The sequence below is a fragment of the Asterias amurensis genome, chromosome 2 (genome assembly GCF_032118995.1).
Source record: "Asterias amurensis chromosome 2, ASM3211899v1".
NCBI lineage: Eukaryota > Metazoa > Echinodermata > Asteroidea > Forcipulatida > Asteriidae > Asterias > Asterias amurensis.
Window position 1 is genome coordinate 19,780,241 of NC_092649.1, and position 14,510 is coordinate 19,794,750.

At 39.5% G+C, this 14,510-nt stretch overlaps 2 protein-coding genes across 2 annotated transcripts; one reads left to right on the forward strand and one right to left on the reverse strand.

The window, feature by feature from the left end:
• Nucleotides 1–1,878: 1,878 nt before the first annotated feature.
• LOC139952259 (testis-expressed protein 264-like) lies at nucleotides 1,879–8,618 on the reverse strand. The gene is made up of 3 exons (XM_071951338.1): nucleotides 8,279–8,618; nucleotides 6,944–7,165; nucleotides 1,879–5,802 (listed from the first exon to the last, which is right to left on the reverse strand). The coding sequence occupies exons 1-3, from the start codon at nucleotides 8,531–8,533 to the stop codon at nucleotides 5,515–5,517; spliced, it is 765 nt and encodes a 254-aa protein (XP_071807439.1). The 5' UTR covers nucleotides 8,534–8,618; the 3' UTR covers nucleotides 1,879–5,514.
• Nucleotides 8,619–9,528: 910 nt separating this feature from the next.
• On the forward strand, nucleotides 9,529–14,376 carry LOC139952285 (dipeptidyl peptidase 1-like). Its single transcript, XM_071951371.1, has 6 exons — nucleotides 9,529–9,972; nucleotides 10,248–10,410; nucleotides 10,842–10,958; nucleotides 11,360–11,518; nucleotides 12,012–12,262; nucleotides 12,899–14,376. The coding sequence occupies exons 1-6, from the start codon at nucleotides 9,816–9,818 to the stop codon at nucleotides 13,402–13,404; spliced, it is 1,353 nt and encodes a 450-aa protein (XP_071807472.1). The 5' UTR covers nucleotides 9,529–9,815; the 3' UTR covers nucleotides 13,405–14,376.
• The last annotated feature ends 134 nt before the right edge of the window (nucleotides 14,377–14,510 follow it).

Genomic DNA, 14,510 nt, shown 5'->3' on the forward strand with positions numbered 1-14,510 from the left:
TCACAACTTTCTCTTGCAATGGCTGTCAGACGTTAGCCAATAAAGTTTAGGTCCAAAAATAATGAAATTGTCCAAAAGTTTATCTGAAACACGAGGTCCAAATCCGGTAGAGAGAAGTGGAGTCACATCATGGCCGGTCCGTGGTCGCGTGCATAACTAAAAAGCAACTTGCAGTTCATACAGTGTCAGTGGCTTTTTGGTGGCTTTCCTCTTCTTGAAAAAGATACTCCAAAACAATGCGTTTTTTCCTCTAACTGTGCAGCTTAAGCAACTCTTTTTGTTCCACAAAAAGCTAATGTCTCCCAAGGGACAGAAATGGGGTCAGCCATTCTTTGTCTTCGTAGGTCCCTGGAGTTGAATTCGTGCACGAGCCACGAGTTAATCCTGTCTGAATAGTCCTTTGTTACGTTGAAACATGTGGAATGCCCAATAATGTGTGCCCTTTAAAAAATAACTATGCAATTGTGACTTGAATTGAACCGCGCTTTTTCGAAGCTCCACCCAACAACAGGTGATCGTCTGCTCATTTGATGTACCTGGAACGTAGTGAAGCAACTGCGCGTGCGTGGATGCAGTGACTACAGCAACGTCGGTGATTGGCTGGGAGCAGGACCTCAACTTTATTAGTGGTCTCACAATATAGCGCCCTCAATCGCGTCTTATTCTGCCAGTCATTATCACGAACTAACCAGCTGCAGTGGTAAATTAATCACACTGGGCCAAAATTGTACTTGGGAATGGAATTTTGATTCAAAGTTAAGAACATCAATGATTTCCAAAAATCTTTATAATTATGGGGTGTTTACTTTTTGGTAATTACTACACAAGTTAATTACTATAAACAGTTGGCAAAAGAAGAGCTCTGGAGAGCTGTAAATAATAATAATCAGAAAAAGAAAACAAAATAAAGTAAGGTACTCTAGTAGAAAGAGGTATTATATTTCGCCAGTCTCCTAAATTGTCCTTGGAATTCCAACTATTCAGCATCTGAATAGAGCTTTTTATTACGTAAAATCATCAACCTACTTTCCACAAATCAAGAAGACACTAGGAGCTAGTGAATTGGGTTTAGGTAGCGATGGTGCCGATCAACCGGTAGGGGGCGCCAGCACGACTTAACGGTGGACCATACGGCTCTTTGCTACTCCAACGCCCCCCCCCTTCCCATCACAGTGCTCCACCGTTAATTCGTGCTAGCGCCCCCTACCGGTCGACCGGTACTGTAACGATGGTGCCGATCGACCGGTAGGGGGCGCCAGCACGACTTGACGGTGGTGGATCACCGCGCCGAGATACCCCCCCCCCCCGCCCGCCCGAGCTCCACCGTTAAGTCGTGCTAGCGCCCTCTACCGACCGTCGCAACGGTCGATCGGCTGCATCGCAGTAATAGTATTCTTCTTTGAAATTGGGCTCAGGTCTTTGACAAGGAACTTGACATTATTACACACACACAAATCGACTTTGAGAAAGACTTCACGCATGAAGCCTTTGAAGTCTTTCTCAAGCATCTTAAAACACACAATTATATGCAAAAAGGGTGCTTTCTTTCATTATTTTCGAGCAACTTTGATGACCCATTGAGCCAAAATGTTAATGTTTTGGTGTTTTTTTTAATAATTAATAAATGTTGGGATACACAAGTGAGATTACTGGGTCAAGTTTCATAAATCTGTTACGCAGAAAGTACTGCTTGAGAAATGTTCTTTTCTTACTAAGGCAACAATGTAAACTTAATGTAACTTGGCTGGTTACCTACTGCTGTTAAGCAATACTTTTCTGTGATTAGCAATTTTCGTATGCTTACAGACTTCATGATATTGGGCCCAGGTTTTTTTACAATAATCTTATAATAAAAAGAATTCTTAGACAAAATAGGGTATCGCCGTTCTTTTATTTGCAATATCAATATTTCACTGACGGATACGTCATTTTACAAAGTTAGGACAGTCAGAAATACTTTCACCATTTTAATGAAAACAGTAATAAAATAATAATGATGGTTGCTATGTCATGCTGATGGAGTGGCAGTTATCTTTACTGGGGTCAATTTCACCCAGAGTTAGGTCTAGTCCTAACTAGTCCTAGGAGATATTAAAAACTAAAGGCTAGTCCTAAGTTAGGATGAGTAAGTTAGGAATAGCAACTAGACCTAACTCGAAAAAAAAGACTAGTCTTAAACACTTTGTGAAATCCACCCCTGTTGTCCTAGCATAGCAATTAACATCTCTGAGGTAAATCAATAAATCTGCAAACAAAGTATCACAACAGCTCATTCAATAAATAAACAAATAAATAAATAAACAAACAGTTCAAAATAATATTAATAAAGAAAAATAAACGCAAGCATTAATTAATGGATAATTTAAAATTTTGACAGAAACTAGTTCCCCTAATTTAATGTTATTGTAATACTTTTTAGAATGTTTATATAACATTTTAAGTAACAGTTCAAATCAATGCAATACAAGTAATAATGCAAGACAGTAACCTGGCTGGGCCAAACTTCATTAAGCATGTAAGCGCACAAAATTTTACTAAGCACAGAAATTAGCAAAAATAGGTAACCAGCCAAAATAACGTACATCCACCTATGCTGTGACTGGAAACCCAGTCAATGCTTGCTTAGCAAAGGAACATGCCAAGCATAGTTTTCTACTACACAGCTTTATGAAATTTGGCCCAGATCTCTATCACAGGCAGCTAACATCTCTGTCTAGCCTCCCGTGTGCGTAACCAATAAGGAGTGTTAGATCTCTTTACGCCAAAATGGGACCAGACTATTCAGCCCTGCCAGCCTCAATTTGGTTGCACTGGAGTGAATAGGAAAAACAAAACAAGAATGGCTGCCTGATGGTAAAGGTCTTGACAACTCCTACAATACTGAAGCAGAAGAATGGGCAACAATATCATCAATACAATGAGCTACAGTCACGTACATAAGACACTGACTGTAGGACCAACTTACACGGAACGTCTACAAACTCAACAGATGGCTCTCTTAATTTGACAAAGATTTACAAACTTTTGGATGAACAAAGAACAAAATTCACTAGAGCAGTATCTGAGCCAATTACCTCTGGATAACATGCCAATGCTGTTAACCCATGAGCACTCCAGCCCTAATGTTGATGGTATTTGACTATTAAGTTTAACTAGAAGGGGAGGGGGAGGGACTTAGGGATGAGGGGTACATTGAATTATGTGACATTTTACACTTAATTTGCTCCTGAGCTTGTTAAAGACCCCTTGCATATTGAACAACGCTGCTGATACGCTGAGGTCTCACGCATGTTTTTACGCATTAAAGCCATTGGACCCTTTCGGTAAACAGTGTTGTCCAAGGCCCACACTTTGTGTACCACAACTTCTATATCAAATAACAAACCTGTGAAAATTAAGGCTTAATCGGTCATCGGAGTCGGGAGAAAACAACGGAAAAACCCACCCTTGTTTCCGCGCATTTTGCCGTGTCATGACATGTGTTTAAAATAAATCCGTAATTCTCTTCAACGAGAATTTATATTGTTTTGCTGTTTTCTCAAAAAGTAAAGCATTTCATGGAATAATATTTAAAGAGAGGTCTTTCACCATTGCCTTCTGTAAACCCTGTAAGTTATTTGTAAATCTGTGAATTTTTTTTTTTCTGAACCGAAAGGGTCCAATGGCTTTAAGAGCAGCTGTCACTCTGTCTTATATTGCCTCAGTGAGGGCGCTCTTTAAGAGTGTGACATCATAATATGCAAAGAGTCTATTCAAACAGTGCTGGTCATTTTAGTTGAGTTATCAGAGCCTATGACCTCAAAACATTACATGAAAATCATGCATGGATGCAATATTTAACTTGAAAATAGAATAAGAAAAGTTTCCCCATGCGGCAAGAACATAAGAAATATCAGTTACTCCAGAGAAAAGCCACCAATGGAGAAAAGAAACATCGAACACCAAACTGACTACAATCGTTTTTCAATTTCCAAAAGTAATCAATACAAGAATTATTGCAACTAGTATAAAAAGAATCCAACTTGTTAACGCTACATGAAGTACAACGTAATATTATACATGCGTATTACACACATTTTAAACTGAACTTTCACTGATCAAGACATTCGTAGCATACATTTAAATGTTAATGTAAATCTATGTTTAGTTATAATTTTAAAGAATTTTATATTTTAATAATCCATAAATCTTTTGATATACACTTCACCCGATCCCTGATACATTTCTCTTAACTTTAATAATGTAGATTTATCCGCCAATTCTATCCTCTTTGCATCATTTAAAACAAAACATGTCGTTGTTTTTCGTCTAGTAAATTGTAAATAGGTTGGACAAGAAATAGATTTCTAGTTCAACAGTAAAAATGTTTCATAGAGTTGCTTAGGCACAATAAGTAACTAAGTACAACAAAGTCTAACAGACTGAGGATACCAACCAAAATACCCTGTCACATAAACATCTTGAGACTCACTGGTATCCTGCTCATTTTTGCTTAGCAGCAACCTGTTATGCTATTTCTGCTAGCAGCTCTACCAAATTGGTCCCTGATTAAGTGACCTATAAATACTCCGACAAGTAGTTTCAGGAATTAGGAAATTGCAATGCACAGCAAGACTTCACACTGTGTTTTGTAGCCTAGAAACCCAACACAAGGAAATCATCTGATCTGCCAAAATGTTGTACAACTGATTTTTTTCTTAGGTCTTCAAATATTCCCCCCAAAATAGGCAAAGTCTCCACTAAAAAGGCAATAAAACTGTCTCAAAACAAGGTTGATTTGATGCTTGTTTTCTTTTAAAACACATTTACTAACTATTTCACTAGTTCAAAATGCCAGAAGTACACATACAAAGCATACCCTGTTTAGAATGTTGATATCCTAGTTTGTCGTTCAAACCTAAACAATATTGTGAGAAGTCTTTAATGTTACAGCCATTTCGGACACCCTATTAATCCCAGACCCCAACCACTATCTAATCCCCAGTAATCCATTGGTCAATCCAGCTTTTTATTTCAGATTAGTTAGAAAGAGGATCTAGCTGCTCAAATGAAATATCACTATTAACCCAAGACCCCACCAACTACAACTAACTAATGCCAATTAGTCCATAGAAGGGTTGCAAAACGTGTCATTGACTGCCATCTTTGATGTAAAACTTTGAATGGGAAAAGTGCACACGTGTGCGTGCTGTGCATGACTCTCAGCCAATGGTAGCTCTTGGTAATGGTAACTCTCAATCCAGCTCTTTATTTCAAATTAGTTAGAAAGAGGATCTAGCTGCTCAAATGAACTACAACTATTAACCCCAGACCCCATCCACTACCTAATCCCAATGGGAACCTTTCTAACGCTAGGTGGCAGCAGACTTACATGGTAAATTTCCATTGTTTATGTAGTTCTGAACATGCGCATAATTCTGAGTACAGTGGCTTTACCCGGTAAGTCTGCTGCCACCTATCGTCAAAGAAAGTCTCCTATTAATCCATTGGTCAATCCAGCTTTTTATTTCAGATTTAGTTAGAAGGAGGATCTAGCTGCTCAAATGAACTATCGCTATTAGTACTATCTTCACCGGATGGTCGTGTCTTTAGAAGGCTTTCGTCGTTGTCTTCTTGGCTAATGCTCTTTGGTTGTTCATCGGTCTCATCTCCTGTGTCTAGCTCGCCGGCGGAAAGCTCTCCGATCTCAACGCCGCCTGTCTCAGGTACGTAAAAGTCCTTCTGTTTGGACAATGGTGCCATGAAGTGGATGGATCCTCCGTCGTATAGCTCGATGAATGGGTAGGCACAAAGATCATTAGCCTGGTACAAGCAACCAAGAAAAGATGAAATGCTTTTATAATTATAATTATTGGAAAATCTTAAAGTTGATGGGAAACCTTTGAAGGGCACCAAGGCCAGGACCAGGGCAACAGAGGGCAGGGCCTTTTAAGGGTTTTGCCCAATATAAACTTTAAAAAGTTTATATTGGGCAAGACTCACTTTTATTTTATAGCTAAAATAACAAAAGAAATAACTGTTGCAAACTGTGTCCGATTTCATAGAGCTGCAATGAGCAGCAAATAGAGGTTAACAACTTTCTGCCGTATAGCAGAAATGAGCAAGATACCAGATAGAAATGGTACATGGTGACATGGTACTTTGGCTGGTAACCTGAATCTGGTAAGCATAATATTGATGTGCTTAGCTACTTTTTTGCTGTGAAGTTGGGAAGTCTCAACAAGATCAAGGGGAAAAGGAAAAGACCTTGATCTAAGGAAATAAATTAAAATACAGTTTGCTTTAAATTCTAAAACTTTCCAAGCCAAAGGCTTCAAAAGCACTGCAAGTTACTTTCATAGTAATGTGTTTTAGGTTTGTTTAGTCTACATGAATTCTTATTAATGCCATTCTTGTGAGGTTAAAATCATTCATCAGTAACACTAACAGAGAGAGATGGTTCAGAGATCTATGATATATACTTTCTGGTATGTGAAAAATGTACTATGTATACTTGATGTGCGCACGGCAGTGTATTAACTTGCACAGAGTACACCTTGCCATGTTATGTATTGCATCTAAAAATGTATGATGTACTATCAGTGCAACAAATAGTTAGTTTTGACCCTAGCAGAATCTTTCTTTCAGGCTAGTTATCATTGATACATGGCCTCTCACCTTTAAATTTTGAAAAGAATTAAAGCTGTTCTTCAAAGATGAAGCATAAAAATTGTTTACATGTGATGGGCAATTAGACAAAGTATTTTCAATCAAACAAAAACACCCCATCATATCTGGGCACACTGCCTTCAGTTAGATTAGGCCCTTTGGAGTAAAGGAAAACCACACCATTTTGAGGGAAAATGTCTGTGTAAATCATTAATTTCTACTTTAAAAACATCTTTCCAAGCATGGCAATGTGCCCCTTTAATCTCGACATCTTAAAGTTATTTTTTACTCTTACCATCACATAGTCCTCCAGTGCAGAATAAACACGATACACAGCAATGTAGATAGAAAGCGTAGTGATGTAAGGGAATGTAGTATAAACCATATGAGACACTTCAGGTAGTTCAGCGACGCTGAAGCCTTCATCCATCAATCCTTTCTCTAGCTCCTTGTCTGGTTCCTGATCTCCTTCACTCAAGACAGTACCTACAATATAGCGCAGACTCCCTGAGGGTACCTGCATCAACAACAAATAAATACTAATAATAATAGTGGCTTCTGTACTTTATATACAGTATAGCGCGCACATCCGTCACTCAGTGACACTGAAGGCGCTTCAACATTCCGTAAGGTATGTTAGACTATGTTGGAATTATGAAAACTATTCCTGTTACATAGCACCATAATGGTTAGTTAAGAAGGTGTTGTGGCACAATATGCTGCCAAAAAAAAACAGGAACACCAGGGTGAACCCTCTTCTCTTTTTTATAAAGTGCACTTGGTTCTTTTACGTGGCTAACTGGGGCAGGTTGGCTTAATGGTTTAGGGAGAGCCCTGCCTTTCACCTCTGTGGTGGCTCCCGGTTCGATACCAGGAGTGGAACCTTGCATGTGGATGGGTTTTTGAGTCCCTACCTAAATTTTTCTGATAGTTTTTTTTTCTTCTGAAATGTCTTCTTTGTCTTCATTTCAAAGCATTGCTGTGATGTTTCCATTGTGATGCTTTGCTAACTATATTATAAACCAGATTCAGATTCAGAACTGAAGATTTCACTTCTGTTCATTCTCCTTTTCAAGGGTTGAACTATGGAGCCAAGTACAAAAAGCTCCATGGTTGAACAAAGAAAGAAAAAAAATCATCAGGATTTGAACCTGCAACCTCCGGAATCATGTGCCAGACTCTACTACTTGAGTTGAGCCATGTGATGATCTAGCCCTAATGTTATCCGAAGATTGTAGGTTCAAACCCTGCTCTAGTTATCACATTAACATTAAAGTCAATGGACACTATTGGTAATTACTTAAAATAATTGTTTGTATAAAACCTTACTTGGTAACGAGTAATGGGGAGCTGTTGGTAGTATAAACCATTGTGAGAAGCGGCTCCCTCTGAAGTGACATAGTTTTCAAGAAAGAAATTTTTTGAATGATGAATGAATGTAATTGTAAACAACAACTGAACACGAACAGAATACGGGTAAAAAACATTGCCTTGTTGCAGAGCAATATTTGTTCTTATTAATTAAACACAGACACACCGTCACACTGGTTAAAACACAAATCTGCTATCCCTACACACACAGTCAGCAGTTAAATAATGCAAATGTTTCAATCGGGTCTTTCAATCTTACCCTTTTTGGGTCATCGTAGTAAACACCGAGGCACCGACCTTCTGGGGAAAGCTTTGTCACTTCAGTAAACAAACTTCCAGCATTGCTGTAACTTCCGCGGGCAAATTTATACGCAATTCGGAGTTTAGATATCGGAGATTTCTTGGTACCAACTTCTATTTCATGAAATAGACCAGACGCAACTAGGAGAAAGAATACGGTCACAGCGATGGCAATTAACAGCCCAATAATCCCGATCACAAACAATGACGCCATTTTTATCACTTTTTCATGTATTTAGGAAGTGAATAATAGCTGAATAAAATGAAGTGTCATTTAACTATTGGCTGAAACCAGACACTTTCCACGTAGTTTGTGTGTGAGTGAGAGAGTCTGATAACAGACATGCTGAAAACAACTACTATGGAAAGCCAAATCCGCACAAAATAAAATAGTTAGAATTAAACAAAATAACTGAAGATAAATTCCACTGGTTGTCTTGTTGTGAATTGTTGCTCCGCGTATGACTGGGCTCCTCCTGTTTTTGCTTAGAATAATTTTTTAGTTCATATAATTTTCTGGCTAAAGGAGCTCTATGAAATTGGGCCTTGCTTTGAAATCTTGTATTTTTCTCATCTCACGCGCGTCCCATACAAGTCGCAAGTAAACAAGTTTTCGGATAAAACAATAAACTTGTTCAAGATTACCGACAAACATTTTATCTATAATATTTCTTGGTTTAGGGTTGGTAGGAGACTTAATGCAAAAAACTGCAAAATACAAGATGACTCAATTTCTGATACAACCGCCCCTCCCCTCTAAGACTAATTCGAGCCGCCCGAGATCAGGTTTACATGGGTTTTAACTAATTCTGGAATGGTCATATGACTGGGTAAACTTTATGTATTGTTTGCGGAAAAACTTATCAACGACCGTTGTATGTAAATGGCTTAGCTTACCGGAGATTCAGCTTACCACCCACATGCCCACACATAATTCGTCACTAATTGTAACATTTCGCACAGAATTATCAGGGCACTTTGAGAACTGAATTCCACAATAAAAGTCATGAAATTCAAATAGAAATGGAGTAATTATGTAGTCTGTACATCAAACAGACGTTGGGTAAAGGTTGTTAACAAATTCGTCATTTCCTTCCCAAATTAAGAATCGTTCCAACTACAGTTGGGACTGGTCCCAGCTAACTGTAACACTCGAGTTGGGCTCGGTCCCAACTACAGTTGGGACAAATCTAAAGTTGGGACGGAAGTACAACAATAACAACATAATAAAGACTCATCATGATCATGTGCTCGCCTGGATGATGGATGTGTTTGTATCTGATCAAATAAATCATGGTCTGATTATCATTATGGTATGATCACTTGATGACAATTGTTTGTGACCCAATCCCGTGACCAACGGGTGATAAACAATAAGTTAATATAATAATTCGAAGGGCCAAAACGGAGGAGTCTATATATCCTATTCCTAGACAACTGTTTTTAACACCGCACCTTGCCTTCTTCTGCGTACACAACACAGTCCTCAACAAATCATGGCGATCTTAAAGTTTGTTTCCATTATCTTGGCTTTGTTGCCCGTTGTGTTGTGTGATACTCCGGCCAATTGCACCTTTGAGGATGTAGTGGGACAGTGGGAGTTTCGAGTCAGCGCTGGCGGGGAAGACAACACACTCAACTGCACAAAACCAGGTTAGTCTGATCATCTCTACCTCCATGGTCTGATGGCCAATTTCAGAAAAAAATTATTTTGTAAATTTCTTTGCCAAGCATAAAATGAGTGGGGCACCAGTTGCAACAAATAACACAAATCTAGACCAATTTACTGGGGCACTGTACCCCTTTTCAAAGTTTGTCATTATCGGTCAAGGAAATTGTTTATTTCTACCAGAGCATTTCAAGGGCACCAAACTCACATCTTTGATTCCTGCCTCATAATCCATTTTGTCGTTTTTTCTGTCTTCCAGGGCCAGTTGATCACGTGATTCATATCGACCTCAAGTTTCCAGATGTTGCGATTGATTTGACCTCTGGCCATAAAGGATTCTGGACGATGGTTTACAATCAAGGATTTGAAGTTGTCCTCAACGAAAAGAAATATTTTGCCTTTTCCCAGTACACTGACGTCAAGTACGTTTTTTTTTGAAGATTCCCCCCCCCCCCACCAAGAATCAAGAATAAGATATTAGGGAATTTCACTTGCTGAACTTTTATTCAAACTTTATACCATGCCTAATGTATTGGGCAGGGTAACCCTTGCAGGGTTTTACCAAACTGGCAGCCAAATTCAAGGCCAAATGCGCGTGGAAACAGTGGGCCGGGTGAGTCAAATAATTTATGTCCAATCCAAAGGATGCAGCAATAATGGTTATGTTTTTTGCTTTAAGTGTCACGACCATGACTCGACCCACACTCTGCTGATCAGAAACACCATAGCTTGAGTCCGATAGTCCTTGTCTACTCAGCCACGATGCGCTGATTCATCGATTGTAAACTAGAAACTAATACTCATTTCATTCAGTCCTTGTTGATTTCTCATTGCGTGTAATTTATTTGAATAGGAGCATATGCGATCAAACTCGTCCTGGGTGGTCTCACAATACAGTGGGAACTGACTGGGCATGCTACGTGGGCTCAAAAATTCACGCTGAAAAGAGTTCTCCAGGAAAACCGACCAAGTAAGTATTGCTTTGTGAATCAGACACGCTTTGTCAAAGATTTCATTTATTTGACCGTTGTTGGTTAAGCTCACACAAAACCGGTCTCTGCCCTTCCTGCTGACAGATTCTGCTTAAAGTATGACTGAGACCAAATTTCTGATACCCTGCCTTTAAGGTTTCCAAAAATTATTCCAAGATTATCTAACCTTGGCACTTCCCCAGAACTATAGTCATGCAGCGATACACAAATACTACCTCGTACCTTTCTAAATAAGGTTTTGAATATTCAGTGGGTCTAAAACTACTAGCCAATGAGAGCATCATCTCCTAAGCAACACTAAAGACAAAACAAAAAGTGCTTTATCTATATGGAAACTACTTATAATAAATTTTCATGATTTTGCAATTTTTGTTTACAGAGATTTGTCCCAGCAACTGTTCAAAACCGACTTCGCCTTCATTGAAAAGATCAACACTGCCCAGAATTCTTGGAAAGCTGGAGTTTACCCGGAATATGAGAAGATGACAATTGAAGAAATGCTGCGAAGGAGAGGGGGTCGAGCATCAAAGTTGGCCATGTGCGTTATCAAGTTTCCTAATCGTGTACCATGCCTAGCGCTAAAACCTTTTTGTAAAGTAGCCCACCAGGCTTGTAGATGTGGATTTTAGTTGCCCCTAAGAAAGTTTTGGTAGCCTAGATTTAAACATGTATTGTCATTATGGTCTATGGGATTTGAGGCATTGCATGCTGGTGAGGTATCAATATGGTTTGTGGTAGCACTGTGTTCCTATCCTATCTATTTGCCAGATAGATTTTATTCTTTTAAGAACTTGGAGTAGATTTTCGGAATTGGGGAGACTTCTCGGTGTGTATCTATTTTCCCAAAAATGTGGAAAAGCAGGCGATTGGGTAGGGACTGAAAGCCAATCCATTTGCAAGGAGAGCTATCGACAGTTATGAGTTGAGATTCGAACCAGGGTTCGTAGAGGTGAAAGGCGGGAGGAAGAAACCACTCAGCCAACTTAACACACAGTAATGACAAATCGTTTGTTGACTATTTGCCATTTCAGGAAGCCGAGACCTGCCCCAGTAACAGAAGAAATAAGAAAGGTTGCGAGTAACCTGCCATCTTCCTTTGATTGGCGCAACGTCAACGGGCAGAATTTCGTAACGCCTGTAAGGGACCAGGGAGCGTGTGGAAGCTGCTACGCATTTGGGTCTCTAGGAATGATCGAAGCGCGTCTACGCATCGCTACTAATAACACCAAGACGACAATTCTATCTACTCAGGATATTGTGTCCTGCAGCGAATACTCGCAAGGTTGGTCTTCATTCAGTTATTTATCGTATTCTTTACTAAGAAGTCTTAAAGGGTTTGAGTACTATTTGTATGATACCAAACTATTTGTATGATACCAAACACAAAACGTTAAACTTACATGGTCTGAAGATAATGATGGTAGAAAGCTTCTCTGAAAATATTACTTGCTGGGGTGTTGTATTTTTTTTGAGAAATGAGTGTATAACAAACTCTTGATAATTAGTTTAACATGTACATGTACAAAGAATTTACGCCAATCTCCTGAAAAAATTGCTCTGTGATTTTCAAATTTTTACATAAATTGGTCTCATAACTCCAAAGTTACAAAGCCCTGTCTTTAAAATATTTTTGCTTGTTCAAGCACCTTGAGTACCATATTGGTATATACATGTGCTATTTTACATTGATATTATATGTTATTGTTAATGACAGGCCTGATACTTCACGGAGACAACGAAGGCGATTGCCTCCATGTCCCCTGGTCATTGCCCTGGTGCTCTTGAAATGCTATAGTAGAAATCTGCAGTTTCCTCATAGGGTGCCCTTCACTAGGGAGAAAATGCCTTGGTGCCCTTGCCCTTTCAAAAACATAGCAACAGCCTGTAATGAAATACTACATGTTTTACTAATTCACAGGTTGTGAAGGGGGTTTCCCGTACCTCATCGCCGGAAAATACGCCGAGGATTTTGGACTGACTGAAGAGTCCTGCTATCCTTACCATGGACAAGACAGCACCTGCAAGAAAAACTCTTGCAAGCGTATCTACGCAACAAACTACGCGTACGTCGGTGGGTTCTACGGTGGTTGCAACGAGGAACTGATGCGCATCGAGTTGGTTAAGAACGGACCAGTCTCAGTCTCGTTTGAGGTTTACAACGATTTTGAGTCGTATTCTGGCGGGATATACCACCATGTCGCTCTTGAAGATGGCGTCCCAGGATTCGACCCTTTTGAGCTTACAAATCATGCCGTTTTGGTAGTGGGTTACGGTGCTGATCCTAAGACTGGAGAGAAATTCTGGACTGTGAAGAACAGCTGGGGGGAAAGTTGGGGAGAGGACGGGTTTTTCCGTATCCGACGTGGTACGGATGAATGTTCCATAGAGAGCATTGCTGTCAAGTCCTTCCCAATTTCCCCATAAAGAACCAATCATTAAAGGAACACGTTGCCTTGGATCGGTCGAGTTGGTCTTTGAAAAGCGTTTGTAACCGTTTTTTATAAAATGCATATGGGTAGAAAGATGTTGTAAAAGTAGAATACAATGATCCACACAAACATGCCTCGAAATTGCGTGGTTTCCCTTTTACCTTGTCGACTAACACGTCGGCCATTTATGGGGGTCAAAATTTTGACTCCCATAAATGGCCGACCATGTTAGTTCGCACAGTAGAAGGAAAACCACGCAATTTCGAGGCAAACTTGTGTGGATCATTGTATTCTACTTTTAAAACATCTTTCCAACCATATGCATTTTATAAAAAACGGTGTTCCTTTAATACTAACGTGTTCCTTTAATACTAAAAAAAAACAGAGAATATATTAGTAATAATTAGTAAAGTCTGTCCCTAGCCAAATCATAGGGGCCCAGTTTCATAGAGCTGCTTAAGCACAAAAAGTAGCCAAGCATAACAAAATTCTGCTTAACAGAATAAAGTTGCCAGCTAAACTACCATATCACATATACAGTTTGTGGCTGGTATCATGCTAATTTCTGCTTGGCAGATAATTGTTTAGCAACATGTTCTTCTTAAGCAGATCTATGAAATTGGGCTCGGGTCGGTGATTATATCCAGTTTCATTGGCATTAAATGTCTAAGAATAATTTTTCTCCCCGGACAAGATGAAAATCCATTGCAGCTTATTCCCCAACCTCTCGCCGGTACCCATTTCTACTCTTGGAGAAGCAATTATGATAAAGTGCCTTGCTTTTGTCTTGTTCTGTGCTCAGGTGTCGTTACTGACCAGGCCAGGATTCGAACCCACTTTCTGTATATTACAGAGCTTGAGTCCACTGTCCTAGACTGCTCGGCCACGACACCCCAGCATTAATAATGACTATAATGAAAACAGCATACCGTCCAAAAGGCGTCTCAAAGTGCTACTCTTCTCTCTACAAAGCATGCAGAGCTATGCTCAAAATAGGACCCCTTTATTTACATAGCACCATGTAACGTTACAAACATGCGGCACAATCTGCAGGCACCCGTTCCAGAGAACACGGGGAAACCCCCTTTTTTTTTAACGATA

Excerpts from the sequence above, each read along its gene's own strand:
- LOC139952259 (XM_071951338.1), bottom strand. The coding sequence starts at position 8,533 with ATGGCGTCATTGTTTGTGATCGGGATTATTGGGCTGTTAATTGCCATC. Across the intron at positions 7,166-8,278 it reads ACTACGATGACCCAAAAAGG|GTACCCTCAGGGAGTCTGCG; the intron begins GTAAGATTGAAA and ends TTGTTGATGCAG. Across the intron at positions 5,803-6,943 it reads CACTGGAGGACTATGTGATG|GCTAATGATCTTTGTGCCTA; the intron begins GTAAGAGTAAAA and ends TGCTTGTACCAG.
- LOC139952285 (XM_071951371.1), top strand. The coding sequence starts at position 9,816 with ATGGCGATCTTAAAGTTTGTTTCCATTATCTTGGCTTTGTTGCCCGTT. Across the intron at positions 11,519-12,011 it reads CGAGCATCAAAGTTGGCCAT|GAAGCCGAGACCTGCCCCAG; the intron begins GTGCGTTATCAA and ends TTGCCATTTCAG. Across the intron at positions 12,263-12,898 it reads CTGCAGCGAATACTCGCAAG|GTTGTGAAGGGGGTTTCCCG; the intron begins GTTGGTCTTCAT and ends ACTAATTCACAG.